Source organism: Cheilinus undulatus, linkage group 15 (assembly GCF_018320785.1).
Source record: "Cheilinus undulatus linkage group 15, ASM1832078v1, whole genome shotgun sequence".
Classification (NCBI taxonomy): Eukaryota; Metazoa; Chordata; class Actinopteri; order Labriformes; family Labridae; genus Cheilinus; species Cheilinus undulatus.
The window spans coordinates 1,300,691-1,317,205 of NC_054879.1; the positions used below are offsets into that span (position 1 = coordinate 1,300,691).

The window sequence follows — 16,515 nt, forward strand, 5'->3', positions numbered from 1 at the left end:
CCATCTCCTCCTTCAACCTCTCTGGCTCCTCCTCTTTCACTTTCTTCATCTCCTCCTCCTTCACTCTCTCCATCTCCTCCGTCACTATCTCCATCTCCTTCACTCTCTCCAGCTCCTCCTCCACTCTTTCATCTCCTCCTCCTTCACTCACTCCATATCCTCCTTCACTCTCTCCATCTCCTCCTCATTCACTCTCTCCATCTCCTCCTCTACTCTCTCCATCTCCTTCTCCTTCACTCTTTCCATCTCCTCCTTCACTCTCTCCATCTCCTCCTCCTTCACTCTATCATCTCCTCCGTCACTCTCTCATCTCCTCGTCACTCTCCCCATCTCCTCCTTCTTCACTCTCTCCATCTCTTCCTCCATCACTCTCTCCATCTCTTCCTCCTTCACTCTCTCCATCTCCTCCTTCTCCACTCTCTCCATCTCCTCCACCTTCACTCTCTCCATCTCCTCTTTCACTCTCTCCAGCTCCTCCTCCTTCACTCTCTCCAACTCCTCCGTCACTATCTCCATCTCCTTCATTCTCTCCAGCTCCTCCTCCACTCTTTCATCTCCTCCTCCTTCACTCACTCCATATCCTCCTTCACTCTCTCCATCTCCTCCTCATTCACTCTCTCCATCTCCTCCTCTACTCTCTCCATCTCCTTCTCCTTCACTCTTTCCAGCTCCTCCTCCTTTACTCTCTCCATCTCCTCCTCCTTCACTCTCTCCATCTCCTCCGTCACTCTCTCATCTCCTCGTCACTCTCTCCATCTCCTCCTTCTTCACTCTCTCCATCTCCTCCACCTTCACTCTCTCCATCTCCTCTTTCACTCTCTCCAGCTCCTCCTCCACTTTCTCATCTCCTACTATACTCTCTTCTCCTCCTTCTTCACTCTCTCCATCTCCTCCTCCTTTACATTCTCCATCTCCTCCATCACTTTCTCCATCTCCTCCTCAATCACTCTCTCCAGCTCCTCCTCCTTCAATCTCTCCAAATTCTCCTCCTTCACTCTCTCAATCTCCTCCTCTCTCTCCAGCTTCTCCTTCCCCATCTGCAGCTCCTTTTTCACTCCCCCCAGCTCCTCCATCACTGTCTCCATCTCCTCCTTCAACCTCTCTGGCTCCTCCTCTTTCACTTTCTTCATCTCCTCCTCCTTCACTCTCTCCATCTCCTCCGTAACTATCTCCATCTCCTTCACTCTCTCCAGCTCCTCCTCCACTCTTTCATCTCCTCCTCCTTCACTCACTCCATATCCTCCTTCACTCTCTCCATCTCCTCCTCATTCACTCTCTCCTCATTCTCCTCCATCACTCTCTCCATCTCCTTCACTGTCTCCAGCTCCTCCTCCACTCTTTCATCTCCTCCTACTTCACTCTCTCAGGCCCCTCCCCCGTCACTCTCTCCATCTCCTCCTACTTCACTCTCTCAGGCGCCTCCTTCTTCACTCTCTCCATCTCCTTCTACTTCACTCTCTTATCTCCTCATTCACTCTCTCCATCTCCTCCTTCACTTTCTCCATCTCCTCCACCATCACTCTCTCCAGCTCCTCCTCCATCACTCTCTCCATCTCCTCCTCCTTCACGTTCTCCATCTCCTCCTACTTCACTCTCTCAGGTGCCTCCTTCTTCACTCTCTCCATCTCCTTCTACTTCACTCTCTTATCTCCTCATTCACTCTTTCATCTCCTCCTTCACTTTCTCCATCTCCACCATCACTCTCTCCAGCTCCTCCTCCATTACTCTCTCCATCTCCTCCTCCTTCACTCTCTCCATCTCCTACTACTTCACTCCCTCAGGCTCCTCCTACTTCACTCTCTCCATCTCCTCCTACTTCACTCTCTCCATCTCCTCCCACTTCACTCTCTCATCTCCTCATTCACTCTCTCCAGCTCCTCCATCACTGTCTCCATCTCCTCCTTCAACCTCTCTGGCTCCTCCTCTTTCACTTTCTTCATCTCCTCCTCCTTCACTCTCTCCATCTCCTCCGTAACTATCTCCATCTCCTTCACTCTCTCCAGCTCCTCCTCCACTCTTTCATCTCCTCCTCCTTCACTCACTCCATATCCTCCTTCACTCTCTCCATCTCCTCCTCATTCACTCTCTCCTCATTCTCCTCCATCACTCTCTCCATCTCCTTCACTGTCTCCAGCTCCTCCTCCACTCTTTCATCTCCTCCTACTTCACTCTCTCAGGCCCCTCCCCCGTCACTCTCTCCATCTCCTCCTACTTCACTCTCTCAGGCGCCTCCTTCTTCACTCTCTCCATCTCCTTCTACTTCACTCTCTTATCTCCTCATTCACTCTCTCCATCTCCTCCTTCACTTTCTCCATCTCCTCCACCATCACTCTCTCCAGCTCCTCCTCCATCACTCTCTCCATCTCCTCCTCCTTCACGTTCTCCATCTCCTCCTACTTCACTCTCTCAGGTGCCTCCTTCTTCACTCTCTCCATCTCCTTCTACTTCACTCTCTTATCTCCTCATTCACTCTTTCATCTCCTCCTTCACTTTCTCCATCTCCACCATCACTCTCTCCAGCTCCTCCTCCATTACTCTCTCCATCTCCTCCTCCTTCACTCTCTCCATCTCCTACTACTTCACTCCCTCAGGCTCCTCCTACTTCACTCTCTCCATCTCCTCCTACTTCACTCTCTCCATCTCCTCCCACTTCACTCTCTCATCTCCTCATTCACTCTCTCCATCTCCTCCTTCACTTTCTCCATCTCCTCCACCATCACTCTCTCCAGCTCCTCCTCCATCACTCTCTCCATCTCCTCCTTCACTCTCTCCATCTCCTCCTACTTCACTCCCTTAGGCTCCTCCTCCTTCACTCTCTCCATCTCCTCCTACTTCACTCTCTCCAGCTCCTCCTCCTTCACTCTCTCCATCTCCTCCTCTTTCACTCTCTCCAGCTCCTCCTTTATTCTCTCCATCTCCTCCTCCACTCTCTCCATCTCCTCCTCCTTCACTCTCTCCATTTCCTACTTCACTCTCTTCAGCTCCTCCTCCTTCACTCTCTCCATCTCCTCCTTTACTCACTCCATCTCCTACATCACTATCTCCATCTCCTTCACTCTCTCCAGCTCCTCCTTCACTCTCTCCATCTCCTCCTCCTTCACTCTATCATCTCCTCCGTCACTCTCTCATCTCCTCGTCACTCTCCCCATCTCCTCCTTCTTCACTCTCTCCATCTCTTCCTCCATCACTCTCTCCATCTCTTCCTCCTTCACTCTCTCCATCTCCTCCTTCTCCACTCTCTCCATCTCCTCCACCTTCACTCTCTCCATCTCCTCTTTCACTCTCTCCAGCTCCTCCTCCTTCACTCTCTCCAACTCCTCCGTCACTATCTCCATCTCCTTCATTCTCTCCAGCTCCTCCTCCACTCTTTCATCTCCTCCTCCTTCACTCACTCCATATCCTCCTTCACTCTCTCCATCTCCTCCTCATTCACTCTCTCCATCTCCTCCTCTACTCTCTCCATCTCCTTCTCCTTCACTCTTTCCAGCTCCTCCTCCTTTACTCTCTCCATCTCCTCCTCCTTCACTCTCTCCATCTCCTCCGTCACTCTCTCATCTCCTCGTCACTCTCTCCATCTCCTCCTTCTTCACTCTCTCCATCTCCTCCACCTTCACTCTCTCCATCTCCTCTTTCACTCTCTCCAGCTCCTCCTCCACTTTCTCATCTCCTACTATACTCTCTTCTCCTCCTTCTTCACTCTCTCCATCTCCTCCTCCTTTACATTCTCCATCTCCTCCATCACTTTCTCCATCTCCTCCTCAATCACTCTCTCCAGCTCCTCCTCCTTCAATCTCTCCAAATTCTCCTCCTTCACTCTCTCAATCTCCTCCTCTCTCTCCAGCTTCTCCTTCCCCATCTGCAGCTCCTTTTTCACTCCCCCCAGCTCCTCCATCACTGTCTCCATCTCCTCCTTCAACCTCTCTGGCTCCTCCTCTTTCACTTTCTTCATCTCCTCCTCCTTCACTCTCTCCATCTCCTCCGTAACTATCTCCATCTCCTTCACTCTCTCCAGCTCCTCCTCCACTCTTTCATCTCCTCCTCCTTCACTCACTCCATATCCTCCTTCACTCTCTCCATCTCCTCCTCATTCACTCTCTCCTCATTCTCCTCCATCACTCTCTCCATCTCCTTCACTGTCTCCAGCTCCTCCTCCACTCTTTCATCTCCTCCTACTTCACTCTCTCAGGCCCCTCCCCCGTCACTCTCTCCATCTCCTCCTACTTCACTCTCTCAGGCTCCTCCTCCTTCACTCTCTCCATCTCCTCCTACTTCACTCTCTCCATCTCCTCCTCCTTCACTCTCTCCATCTCCTCCTCTTTCACTCTCTCCAGCTCCTCCTTTATTCTCTCCATCTCCTCCTCCACTCTCTCCATCTCCTCCTCCTTCACTCTCTCCATTTCCTACTTCACTCTCTTCAGCTCCTCCTCCTTCACTCTCTCCATCTCCTCCTTTACTCACTCCATCTCCTACATCACTATCTCCATCTCCTTCACTCTCTCCAGCTCCTCCTTCACTCTCTGCAGCTTTTTCACTCTCTCCATCTCCTTCTTCAATCTCTCCCTCTTCTCTTTCACTCTCTTCTCCTCCTCCTTCACTCTCTGCATCTCCTCCTCCATCACTCTCTCCATCTGCTCTTCCTTCACTCTCTTCATCTCCTCCTCCTTCACTCTCTCCATCTCCTCCTTCACTCTCTCCATCTCCTACATCACTATCTCTATCTCCTTCACTCTCTTCAGCTCCTCCTTCACTCTCTGCAGCTCCTTTTTCACTCTCTCCATCTCCTTCTTCAATCTCTCCCTCTCCTCTTTCACTCTCTTCTCCTCCTCCTTCACTGTCTCCATCTCCTCCTTCACTTTCTCCATCTCCTCCACCATCACTCTCTCCAGCTCCTCCTCCATCACTCTCTCAATCTCCTCCTACTTCACTCTCTCCATCTCCTCCTATTTCACTCTCTCATCTCCTCATTCACTCTCTTCAGCTCCTTTTTCACTCTCTCCATCTCCTTCCTCAATCTCTACCTTCTCCTCTTTCACTCTCTTCTCCTCCTCCTTCACTCTCTTCATCTCCTCCTCCTTCACTCTCTCCATCTCCTCCTTTATTCACTCCATCTCCTACATCACTATCTCCATCTCCTTCACTCTCTCCAGCTCCTCCTTCACTCTCTGCAGCTCCTTTTTCACTCTCTCCATCTCCTTCTTCAATCTCTCAATCTCCTCTTTCACTCTCTTCTCCTCCTTCTTCACTCTCTTCATCTCCTCCTCCTTCACTCTCTCCATCTCTGCCTTCACTCACTCCATCTGCTACATCACTATCTCCATCTCCTTCACTCTCTCCAGCTCCTCCTTCACTCTTTCATCTCCTCCTCTTTCAGTCTCTCCATCTCCTCCTTCACACTTTCCATTACCTTCTTCAGTCTCTCCATCTCCTTCTTCTCCACTCTCTCCAGCTTCTCCTGCTTCACGCTCTCCATCTCTTCTTTCACTCTCTCCAGCTCCTCTTCCACTTTCTCATCTCCTACTATACTCTCTTCAGCTCCTCCTTCACTCTCTCCATCTCCTCCAACTTCAATTTCTCCAAATCCTCCTCCACTCTCTCATCTCATCCTCCTCCACTCTCTCCATCTCCTCCTTCACTCGCTCCATCTCCTCCTTCACTATCTCCATCTCCTCCCTGACTCTCTTAATCTCCTCCTTCACTCTCTCAATCTCTTCCTCCACTCTCTACATCTCACCCTTCACTCTCTCCATCTCCTCCCTCTCTCTCTCCATTTCCTACTTCACTCTCTCCAGCTCCTCCTCCTTCACTCTCTCCATCTCCTCCTTCACTTTCTCCATCTCCTCCACCATCACTCTCTCCAGCTCCTCCTCCATCACTCTCTCCATCTCCTCCTTCACTCTCTCCATCTCCTCCTACTTCACTCCCTTAGGCTCCTCCTCCTTCACTCTCTCCATCTCCTCCTACTTTACTCTCTCCATCTCCTCCTCCTTCACTCTCTCCATCTCCTCCTCCTTCACTCTCTCATCTCCTCATTCACTCTCTGCAGCTCCTCGTCACTCTCTCCATCTCTTCCTCCTTCACTCTCTCCAGCTCCTCCTTCACTCTCTCCATCTCCTCCTCCACTCTCTCCATCTCCTCCTCCTTCACTCTTTCCATTTCCTACTTCACTCTCTCCAGCTCCTCCTCCACTCTCTTCAGCTCCTTTTTCACTCTCTCCATCTCCTTCTTCAATCTCTCCATCTCCTCTTTCACTCTCTTCTCCTCCTCCTTCACTCTCTTCATCTCCTCCTCCTTCACTCTCTCCATCTCCTCCTTTACTCACTCCATCTCCTACATCACTATCTCCATCTCCTTCACTCTCTCCAGCTCCTCCTTCACTCTCTTCAGCTTTTTCACTTTCTCCATCTCCTCCTACTTCAATCTCTCCCTCTCCTCTTTCACTCTCTTCTCCTCCTCCTTCACTCTCTCTATCTCCACCTTCACTTTCTCCATCTCCTCCACCATCACTCTCTCCAGCTCCTCCTCCATCACTCTCTCCATCTGCTCCTCCTTCACTCTCTTCATCTCCTCCTCCTTCACTCTCTCCATCTCCTCCTTCACTCACTCCATCTTCTACATCACTATCTCTATCTCCTTCACTCTCTCCAGCTCCTCCTTCACTCTCTGCAGCTCCTTTTTCACTCTCTCCATCTCCTTCTTCAATCTCTCCCTCTCCTCTTTCACTCTCTTCTCCTCCTCCTTCACTCTCTCCATCTCCTCCTTCACTTTCTCCATCTCCTCCACCATCACTCTCTCCAGCTCCTCCTCCATCACTCTCTCCATCTCCTCCTACTTCGCTCTCTCCATCTCCTCCTACTTCACTCTCTCATCTCCTCATTCACTCTCTCCAGCTCCTCCTCCATCACTCTCTCCATCTAGTCCTCCTTCACTCTCTCCATCTCCTCCCACTTCACTCTCTCCATCTCTTCCTCCTTCACTCCCTCCATCTCCTCCTCCTTCACTCTCTCATCTCCTTATTCACTCTGTCAGCTCCTCGTCACTCTCTCCACCTCTTCCTCCTTCACTCTCTCCAGCTCCTCCTCCACTCACTCATCTCATCCTCCTCCACTCTCTCCATCTCTTACTCCTTCACTCTTTCCATCTCCTCCTCCACTTTCTCATCTCCTCATCTACTCTCCTCAGCTCCTCCTTCACTCTCTCCATCTCTTCCTCCCCTCTCTACATCTCACCCTTCACTCTCTCCATCTCCTCCCTCCCTCTCTCCATTTCCTACTTCACTCTCTCCAGCTCCTCCCCCTTCAATCTCTCCATTTCCTCCTCCTTCACTCTCTCCAGCTCCTCCTTCACTCTCTTCAGCTCCTTTTTCACTCTCTCCATCTCCTTCCTCAATCTCTACCTTCTCCTCTTTCACTCTCTTCTCCTCCTCCTTCACTCTCTTCATCTCCTCCTCCTTCACTCTCTCCATCTCCTCCTTCACTCACTCCATCTCCTACATCACTATCTCCATCTCCTTCACTCTCTCCAGCTCCTCCTTCACTCTCTGCAGCTCCTTTTTCACTCTCTCCATCTCCTTCTTCAATCTCTCAATCTCCTCTTTCACTCTCTTCTCCTCCTTCTTCACTCTCTTCATCTCCTCCTCCTTCACTCTCTCCATCTCTGCCTTCACTCACTCCATCTCATACATCACTATCTCCATCTCCTTCACTCTCTCCAGCTCCTCCTTCACTCTTTCATCTCCTCCTCTTTCAGTCTCTCCATCTCCTCCTTCACACTTTCCATTACCTTCTTCAGTCTCTCCATCTCCTTCTTCTCCACTCTCTCCAGCTTCTCCTGCTTCACTCTCTCCATCTCTTCTTTCACTCTCTCCAGCTCCTCTTCCACTTTCTCATCTCCTACTATACTCTCTTCAGCTCCTCATTCACTCTCTCCATCTCCTCCAACTTCAATTTCTCCAAGTCCTCCTCCACTCTCTCATCTCCTCCAACTCCACTCTCCTCCTTCACTCGCTCCATCTCCTCCTTCACTATCTCCATCTCCTCCCTGACTCTCTTAATCTCCTCCTTCACTCTCTCCATCTCTTCCTCCACTCTCTACATCTCACCCTTCACTCCCTCCATCTCCTCCCTCTCTCTCTCCATTTCCTACTTCACTCTCTCCAGCTCCTCCTCCTTCACTCTCTCATCTCCTCCTTCATTTTCTCCGTCTCCTCCTCCATCACTCTCTCCAGCTCCTCCTCCACTCTCTTCAGCTCCTTTTTCACTCTCTCCATCTCCTTCTTCAATCTTTCCATCTCCTCTTTCACTCTCTTCTCCTCCTCCTTCACTCTCTTCATCTCCAGCTCCTCCTCTCTCTCCATCTCCTCCTTCACTCTTTCAAGCTCCTTCTCCTTCACTCTCTTCATCTCCGCCTCTCTCTCCAGCTCCTCCATCACTCTCTCCAGCTCCTCCTTCACTCTCTCCATCTCCTCCTTCACTCTCTCCAGCTCCTCCTCCATCACTCTCTCCATCTAGTCCTCCTTCACTCTCTCCATCTCCTCCTTCACTCTCTCCTCCTTCACTCTCTGCACTCTCTCCTTCACTCTCTGCAGCTCCTTTTTCACTCTCTCCATCTCCTTCTTCAATCTCTCCCTCTCCTCTTTCACTCTCTTCTCCTCCTCCTTCACTCTCTCTATCTCCTCCTTCACTTTCTCCATCTCCTCCACCATCACTCTCTCCATCTCCTCCTCCTTCACTTTCTCTGGCTCCTCCTCCTTCACTCTCTCCATCTCCTCCTCCTTCACGTTCTCCGGCTCCACCTCCCTCACTTTCTCCATCTACACTTTCACCCTTTCTTCTGAGCATATTGTCCCTCTTCATTTCTCTTCTGAAATCACTTCTCCTTCTTCTGTCTAATCTTTTCCTCTAAGGCTCCCTGTTTCCTGATAAGCTTCTCAGTCTTCCCCTTTGTCTTGGCCACAGCTTTGACGATCTTGTTTCTTTTGTATTCCATGTAGCGCAGCTTCAGTCTTGAAATGATGCCCTGCTTGGAATGAGTATCCTCTCTCATCTCCTCCTGCTCCAAACCCTCTAAGTCGTTCTGTAAAACCCTATCTACATCATCCTCTTTCTCTCTCTTCTCCCTCTCTGCATGCTCCTTTCCGTACCATTCTTTCTCCAGCTCTTCCTCCTTCACTCTCTCCATCTCCTCCTTCACTCTCTCCATCTCTTCCTCCATCACTCTCCCCAGCAGCTCCTTCACTCTGTCCGTCTCTGTCTCCTTCACTCTCTCCAGCTTCTCCTCTCTCTGCAGCTCCTCCTTCACTCTGTCCAGCTCCTCCTTCACACTCTCCATCTCCAGCTCCTCCTCTCTCTCCATCTCCTCCTTCACTCTTTCAAGCTCCTTCTCCTTCACTCTCTTCATCTCCGCCTCTCTCTCCAGCTCCTCCATCACTCTCTCCAGCTCCTCCTTCACTCTCTCCATCTCCTCCTTCACTCTCTCCAGCTCCTCCTCCATCACTCTCTCCATCTAGTCCTCCTTCACTCTCTCCATCTCCTCCCACTTCACTCTCTCCATCTCCTCCTCCTTCACTCTCTCCATCTCCTCCTCCTTCACTCTCTCATCTCCTTATTCACTCTGTCAGCTCCTCGTCACTCTCTCCACCTCTTCCTCCTTCACTCTCTCCAGCTCCTCCTCCACTCACTCATCTCATCCTCCTCCACTCTCTCCATCTCTTACTCCTTCACTCTTTCCATCTCCTCCTCCACTTTCTCATCTCCTCATCTACTCTCCTCAGCTCCTCCTTCACTCTCTCCATCTCTTCCTCCCCTCTCTACATCTCACCCTTCACTCTCTCCATCTCCTCCCTCCCTCTCTCCATTTCCTACTTCACTCTCTCCAGCTCCTCCTCCTTCAATCTCTCCATTTCCTCCTCCTTCACTCTCTCCAGCTCCTCCTTCACTCTCTTCAGCTCCTTTTTCACTCTCTCCATCTCCTTCCTCAATCTCTACCTTCTCCTCTTTCACTCTCTTCTCCTCCTCTTTCACTCTCTTCATCTCCTCCTCCTTCACTCTCTCCATCTCCTCCTTCACTCACTCCATCTCCTACATCACTATCTCCATCTCCTTCACTCTCTCCAGCTCCTCCTTCACTCTCTGCAGCTCCTTTTTCACTCTCTCCATCTCCTTCTTCAATCTCTCAATCTCCTCTTTCACTCTCTTCTCCTCCTTCTTCACTCTCTTCATCTCCTCCTCCTTCACTCTCTCCATCTCTGCCTTCACTCACTCCATCTCCTACATCACTATCTCCATCTCCTTCACTCTCTCCAGCTCCTCCTTCACTCTTTCATCTCCTCCTCTTTCAGTCTCTCCATCTCCTCCTTCACACTTTCCATTACCTTCTTCAGTCTCTCCATCTCCTTCTTCTCCACTCTCTCCAGCTTCTCCTGCTTCACTCTCTCCATCTCTTCTTTCACTCTCTCCAGCTCCTCTTCCACTTTCTCATCTCCTACTATACTCTCTTCAGCTCCTCATTCACTCTCTCCATCTCCTCCAACTTCAATTTCTCCAAGTCCTCCTCCACTCTCTCATCTCATCCTCCTCCACTCTCTCCATCTCCTCCTTCACTCGCTCCATCTCCTCCTTCACTATCTCCATCTCCTCCCTGACTCTCTTAATCTCCTCCTTCACTCTCTCCATCTCTTCCTCCACTCTCTACATCTCACCCTTCACTCCTTCCATCTCCTCCCTCTCTCTCTCCATTTCCTACTTCACTCTCTCCAGCTCCTCCTCCTTCACTCTCTCATCTCCTCCTTCATTTTCTCCGTCTCCTCCTCCATCACTCTCTCCAGCTCCTCCTCCACTCTCTTCAGCTCCTTTTTCACTCTCTCCATCTCCTTCTTCAATCTTTCCATCTCCTCTTTCACTCTCTTCTCCTCCTCCTTCACTCTCTTCATCTCCTCCTCCTTCACTCTCTCCATCTCCTCCTTTACTCACTCCATCTCCTACATCACTATCTCCATCTCCTTCACTCTCTCCAGCTCCTCCTTAACTCTCTGCAGCTTTTTCACTCTCTCCGTCTCCTTCTTCAATCTCTCCCTCTCCTCTTTCACTCTCTTCTCCTCCTCCTTCACTCTCTCTATCTCCTCCTTCACTTTCTCCATCTCCTCCACCATCACTCTCTCCATCTCCTCCTCCTTCACTTTCTCTGGCTCCTCCTCCTTCACTCTCTCCATCTCCTCCTCCTTCACTCTCTCAGGCTCCACCTCCCTCACTTTCTCCATCTCCACTTTCACCCTTTCTTCTGAGCATATTGTCCCTCTTCATTTCTCTTCTGAAATCGCTTCTCCTTCTTCTGTCTAATCTTTTCCTCTAAGGCTCCCTGTTTCCTGATAAGCTTCTCAGTCTTCCCCTTTGTCTTGGCCACAGCTTTGACGATCTTGTTTCTTTTGTATTCCATGTAGCGCAGCTTCAGTCTTGAAATGATGCCCTGCTTGGAATGAGTATCCTCTCTCATCTCCTCCTGCTCCAAACCCTCTAAGTCGTTCTGTAAAACCCTATCTACATCATCCTCTTTCTCTCTCTTCTCCCTCTCTGCATGCTCCTTTCCGTACCATTCTTTCTCCAGCTCTTCCTCCTTCACTCTCTCCATCTCCTCCTTCACTCTCTCCATCTCTTCCTCCATCACTCTCCCCAGCAGCTCCTTCACTCTGTCCGTCTCTGTCTCCTTCACTCTCTCCAGCTTCTCCTCTCTCTGCAGCTCCTCCTTCACTCTGTCCAGCTCCTCCTTCACACTCTCCATCTCCAGCTCCTCCTCTCTCTCCATCTCCTCCTTCACTCTTTCAAGCTCCTTCTCCTTCACTCTCTTCATCTCCGCCTCTCTCTCCAGCTCCTCCATCACTCTCTCCAGCTCCTCCTTCACTCTCTCCATCTCCTCCTTCACTCTCTCAAGCTCCTCCTCCTTCACTCTCTTCATCTCCTCCTCTCTCTCCAGCTCCTCCTTCACTCTCTTCAACTCCTCCTTCACTCTCTCCATCTCCTCCTTCACTCTCTCCAGCTCCTCCTCCTTCACTCTTTCCATCTCCTCCTTCACTCTCTTCTTCTCCTCCTTTCTCTCTAGATCCTACTTCACTCTTTCAAGCTCCACCTTCACTGTCTCCATCTCCTCTTTTCTCTCCAGCTCCTCGCCCTTCACTCTCATTTCATCCTCCTTCACTCTCTTCATCTCCTTCTTAGCTCTCTCAAGCTCCTCCTCTTTCACTCTCTTCATCTCCTCCTCTCTCTCCAGCTCCTCCTTCACTGTCTCCATCTCCTCCTTCAATCTCTCTATCTCCTTCTCCTCCTCTCTCTCCAGCTCCTCCTTCACTCTCTTCAGCTCCTCCTTTCTCTCCAGCTCCTCCTTCACTCTCTTCAACTCCTCCTTCACTGTCTCCATCTCCTCCATCATTCTTTCCATCTCCTCCTCCTTCACTCTCATTTCCTCCTCCTTCACTCTCGCCATCTCCTCTTTCACTCTCATAATCTCCTCCTCCTTCACTCTCACCATTTCCTCCTTTACTCTGTCTATCTCCATCTCCTTCAACCTCTCCATCTCCTCCTTCACCCTCATCACCTCTTCCTCCTTCACTGTGTCCATCTCCTCCTTCACTCTCATCATCTCCTCCTTTACTCTCGCCATCTCCTCCTTGACTCTTTCCAGCTCCTCCTCCTTCGCTCTCTCCATTTCCTCCTCCTTAACTCTCTCAATCTCCACCTTCACTCTCTCCATCTCCTCCTCCTTCACTCTCTCCAGCTCCTTCTTCACTCTCTCCATCTCCTTCTCCTGCACTCTCTCCAGGTCCTCCTTCATACTCTCCATCTCCACCTTCACTCTCTCCAACTCCCTCTCCTTCACTCTCTCCAGCTCCAGGTCCTCCTTCACTCTCTCCAGTTCCTCCTCCACTCTCTCCATCTCTTCCTCCATTCCCCTCTCCATCTCCTCCTTCACTCTCTCGAACTCCTCCTTCAGTCTCTCCAGCTCCTCCTCCACTCTCTCCATCTCCTTCTTCACTGTCTCCATCTCCTCCTCCTTACCTCTCTCCAGCTCCATCTTCTTCACTCCCTCCTTCTCCTCCTCCTTACCTCTCTCCAGCTCCTCCCTCCTGCTTCTTCCTCTCTCCTGGTCTGACATCGTCAGTCTTTCCAGTCCTCTCTCCGGTTTTCTTAGTTCCAGTCACTCTTTCTTTCGAGCTTCTGTCTCTCCTTCAGTGGTGTTGGATCTCTATCCTGTAGTTCTACTCCGTTCGATGGTGATTGTCTCTCACTTTACTGTTCTGTAAAATAAATTCACTATGTTGTATCAGTAAAACTGCAAAAGATTTGAACAAAAACATACTTTCATAACATATTTAGAACCATTATTGGAGCATCTCTTGTGGTTCAGGATGGAAATTTTCAGAGACAATAGTTCATAGGACATTTTCAAAGAAGCTGTAATTATTAAGCATGAAGGATATCAAAGAAATTAACCATATAAAATTATTGCTTATCATTTCAAACAGAAAACCTACAGATCCATCTGACCAGAACATACCCCTCGAGAAACAACAATATCAAAGTACAGTAAACAGAAAAATTCAAAATGATGAGTCTAAAAGGTCAAGGAGATTATAGTCAAAATCATACGTTTTAGAGGTCATTAATGAGATAAACCTCAAAACTGTACATCTAAAAAGGTCAAAATATGTGATCAAATTTAAAGTTGGTTTTTGTTTGACACCAATCACATTTGTCGATACTGAAAAAGGCTTGCCTACATTCGTGCAGTCTCAAGGAGGCTCAGATAAAGTCGCCTCAAAGCTTTGGTGTTTTGGGACCCCTCAGAAAAAAACTCTTTTCAACTATTTTCAGCCACTGACTTGGTAAATACATTCATATTATGTAATTTGAGAGATCATTGATTTGTTTTTTGTTTATAAACAAGTAGTTTTTTGTCATTTCTTACTATTTAGTTTCATGTGAAAAGATGAGTCATGCTAGCTAGCGTAGCGAGCAAATCACTAGTCAATACATGTAGCCCTACAGATAAATACACTGCTTAAGGATTAAAAGGTGTTTTCTGATTCATTTTACATAAATCTTCAAATTAAGACACAAAAAATGGTTTGGGTGGGTGAAATATTTTCAAAAAATGTCTTTTTTCCAAGGTGGGCTTAAATGGTACAGTGACCCAAAAAACAGCTGGCGTAAGCTAGCTTTGAACAAGAACTCCTTGATAATTCAGAAAGTTTGGCTAAAGAGGGATGGCAAGTTTTACAGCATATTTAGGCTACAGGCATTTCTTTATACATTTGTTTCATTTTGGTGAGAAAATATTATCTTTATCTCCCTGGAAGTCACTGTAGAACCATTTAAGCCCAGTGTGTTCCATTTAAGCCCACCTTATGTGTTTCAGTAGGAATTAATGACATTTTTGGTAGCTTGTCACTGTAATCCTGTGTTGGATGTTGTTATACTAACTTCATTAACATGAGTACAGATCACACACTGCCCAGAAGAATTGTTATGTCAGTTAATTTTGCATAATAATTTGTTTACAGTGAGAGAAATGCCAACAAAAAGGAAGAACTACAGCAACTGTCCTAAAATCATCATTGTTACAGCCAAACATTAAATCTAAGTTCAATGAGATATTGTTGATGCACTGTAATGTCATTTAATACTTTTAAAAACAAATACATTTTTTTTATTTTGTCAATATTAATTAAGATTTTGTAAATATTTAATAAAATGTTCAATGAAATGTTAAATACTGAAGCCAATGAAAATTAGTTTTAGGCCTATTTAGTCATGTTTGTGGTGGTCCATTTCACAAGCCAAACATTAAATCCAAGTTCAAAAAATCAATTTTAACATGTATAACATGTTACTCTATGAATATTTGTTTACTACCTAAAAAAATATAGATTTTTATATTTCTGTCAATAAATGTGGTTGTGGGCTTATTTGGAACACACGAGGGCTTAAATGGTACTTAGGTACCAATTAAGCCCATGCCAGACTTTTGACTTTATTCATAAAGTTTCTTTAATTTGTTCTTTAAAATATGCATAAGTAAATAAATGTACTTTCAAATTAGAGATTAATTCTTCATTTTAATAAGTGATCATGTTTATAAACCATCTTTGTATCTATGAAAAATATTTTGGTGGGCTTAATGGGTACATTTACCTTATCTCTTGTAGCCAAATATTACCATTTTAAATTCCTGATTTTGACACTTATCTGATATGACATTTAAGACTGGCAATTATTACCATTTTAAACTCCTGATTTTTACATTTATCTGATAGAACATTTAAGACTGGCAATTTCAATGTTAATCCTAATAATATTACCATTTAAACTCATGATCATTTGTTAAAATTAAGAATTAATCTCTCATTTGAAAGTACATTTATTTACTTATGCATATTATCAGGAGTTTAAAATGGTAATATTAATAGGATTAACATTGAAATTGTCAATCTTAAATGTTCTCTCAGATAAATGTCAAAATCAGGAGTTTAAAATGATAATATTTGGCTACAAGAGATAAGCATCAAAATTGTGATTTTCAAACTCACAATTGTGAGACTTAATGTCAAAATATGAGATTAAATTCACACACAAACACAAACAAGTGTGCAACACAGATCATTAAGAACCAGACAGACAACTTCAATAATAGCTGATTATTTGAAAGACTGGCCTCAGTCTTGGCTAAAGATTCACATGGAAAGTTAAAATTTAAGGCCTTTTCTTCTTTCAGAAAGATGAATGTAATGGTGTGTACCTCAATGCATTACAGACTTAATTTCCTATGCAGCTAAGTATTTCAATTTTTCCTTAAATCATGAACACTCTGTTTTTCCTTACTTCAGTGGCCTCCTACAAATCATCTCAAGATGCAATCTACGAACTATACACTGAAATATCAGTGGTGTTTGACCCATTTAGTGGTAATGGCTCTGTACATTTCACTCTGAAATATTTTTAAATAACTTGTTTTTCTACAGTAGAGTGAACGCTATCATTGATGTTCTACTTTAATGCTGCTGCACTGTGGTGATAGTAATCCTTGAGTCTTATAAAAACAGGAGTGAATGAATCACAAATGTCGCTGAAAACTTTACTAGCTTCAGAAAAGACAGCCATTTTGTGACAATTTTGTGCTAACAAGCTCCAGGCCCCACATTTAAAATGGCCGACATTTTTACATTCAAACAGCAGATCACAGCCACTTGCGGAATATGACGTCAGAGATCAGAGCCCTCTTTGGAAAGTCCCTAATGATGTCATTAGATTTAAATAGAGCTAATTTCTTTGACATATCGATGCATTAATGTGAGAAAAACGACAAAATGATATTTTATTTTAAACATAACACATAAGGTTGGTTTTCCCTCTCTTCACTCGACATATTTCTTTAGATTTTCAGCATTAAGAAAATCTCAAACCCTCAAATTTGATTTAGAATCTTTAAGGTTTCAAAATCAAACCTAACATTTCTCAACCACAAACCGTT

General features: G+C 46.9%; 2 protein-coding genes across 2 annotated transcripts; both read right to left on the reverse strand.

Moving 5' to 3' along the window:
* Positions 1–6,693: 6,693 nt before the first annotated feature.
* On the reverse strand, positions 6,694–8,332 carry LOC121522555 (caldesmon-like; the record flags this gene model as incomplete). Its single annotated transcript, XM_041807088.1, has 2 exons — positions 6,694–6,741; positions 8,267–8,332. Coding segments are annotated over 2 exons (114 nt in total), but the record flags the coding sequence as incomplete, so codon positions are not given.
* A 309-nt stretch (positions 8,333–8,641) lies between these two features.
* LOC121522556 (uncharacterized protein PF11_0207-like) lies at positions 8,642–12,738 on the reverse strand (the record flags this gene model as incomplete). Its single annotated transcript, XM_041807089.1, has 4 exons — positions 12,514–12,738; positions 11,965–12,024; positions 11,123–11,254; positions 8,642–8,809 (listed from the first exon to the last, which is right to left on the reverse strand). Coding segments are annotated over exons 1-4 (585 nt in total), but the record flags the coding sequence as incomplete, so codon positions are not given.
* Positions 12,739–16,515: the final 3,777 nt, after the last annotated feature.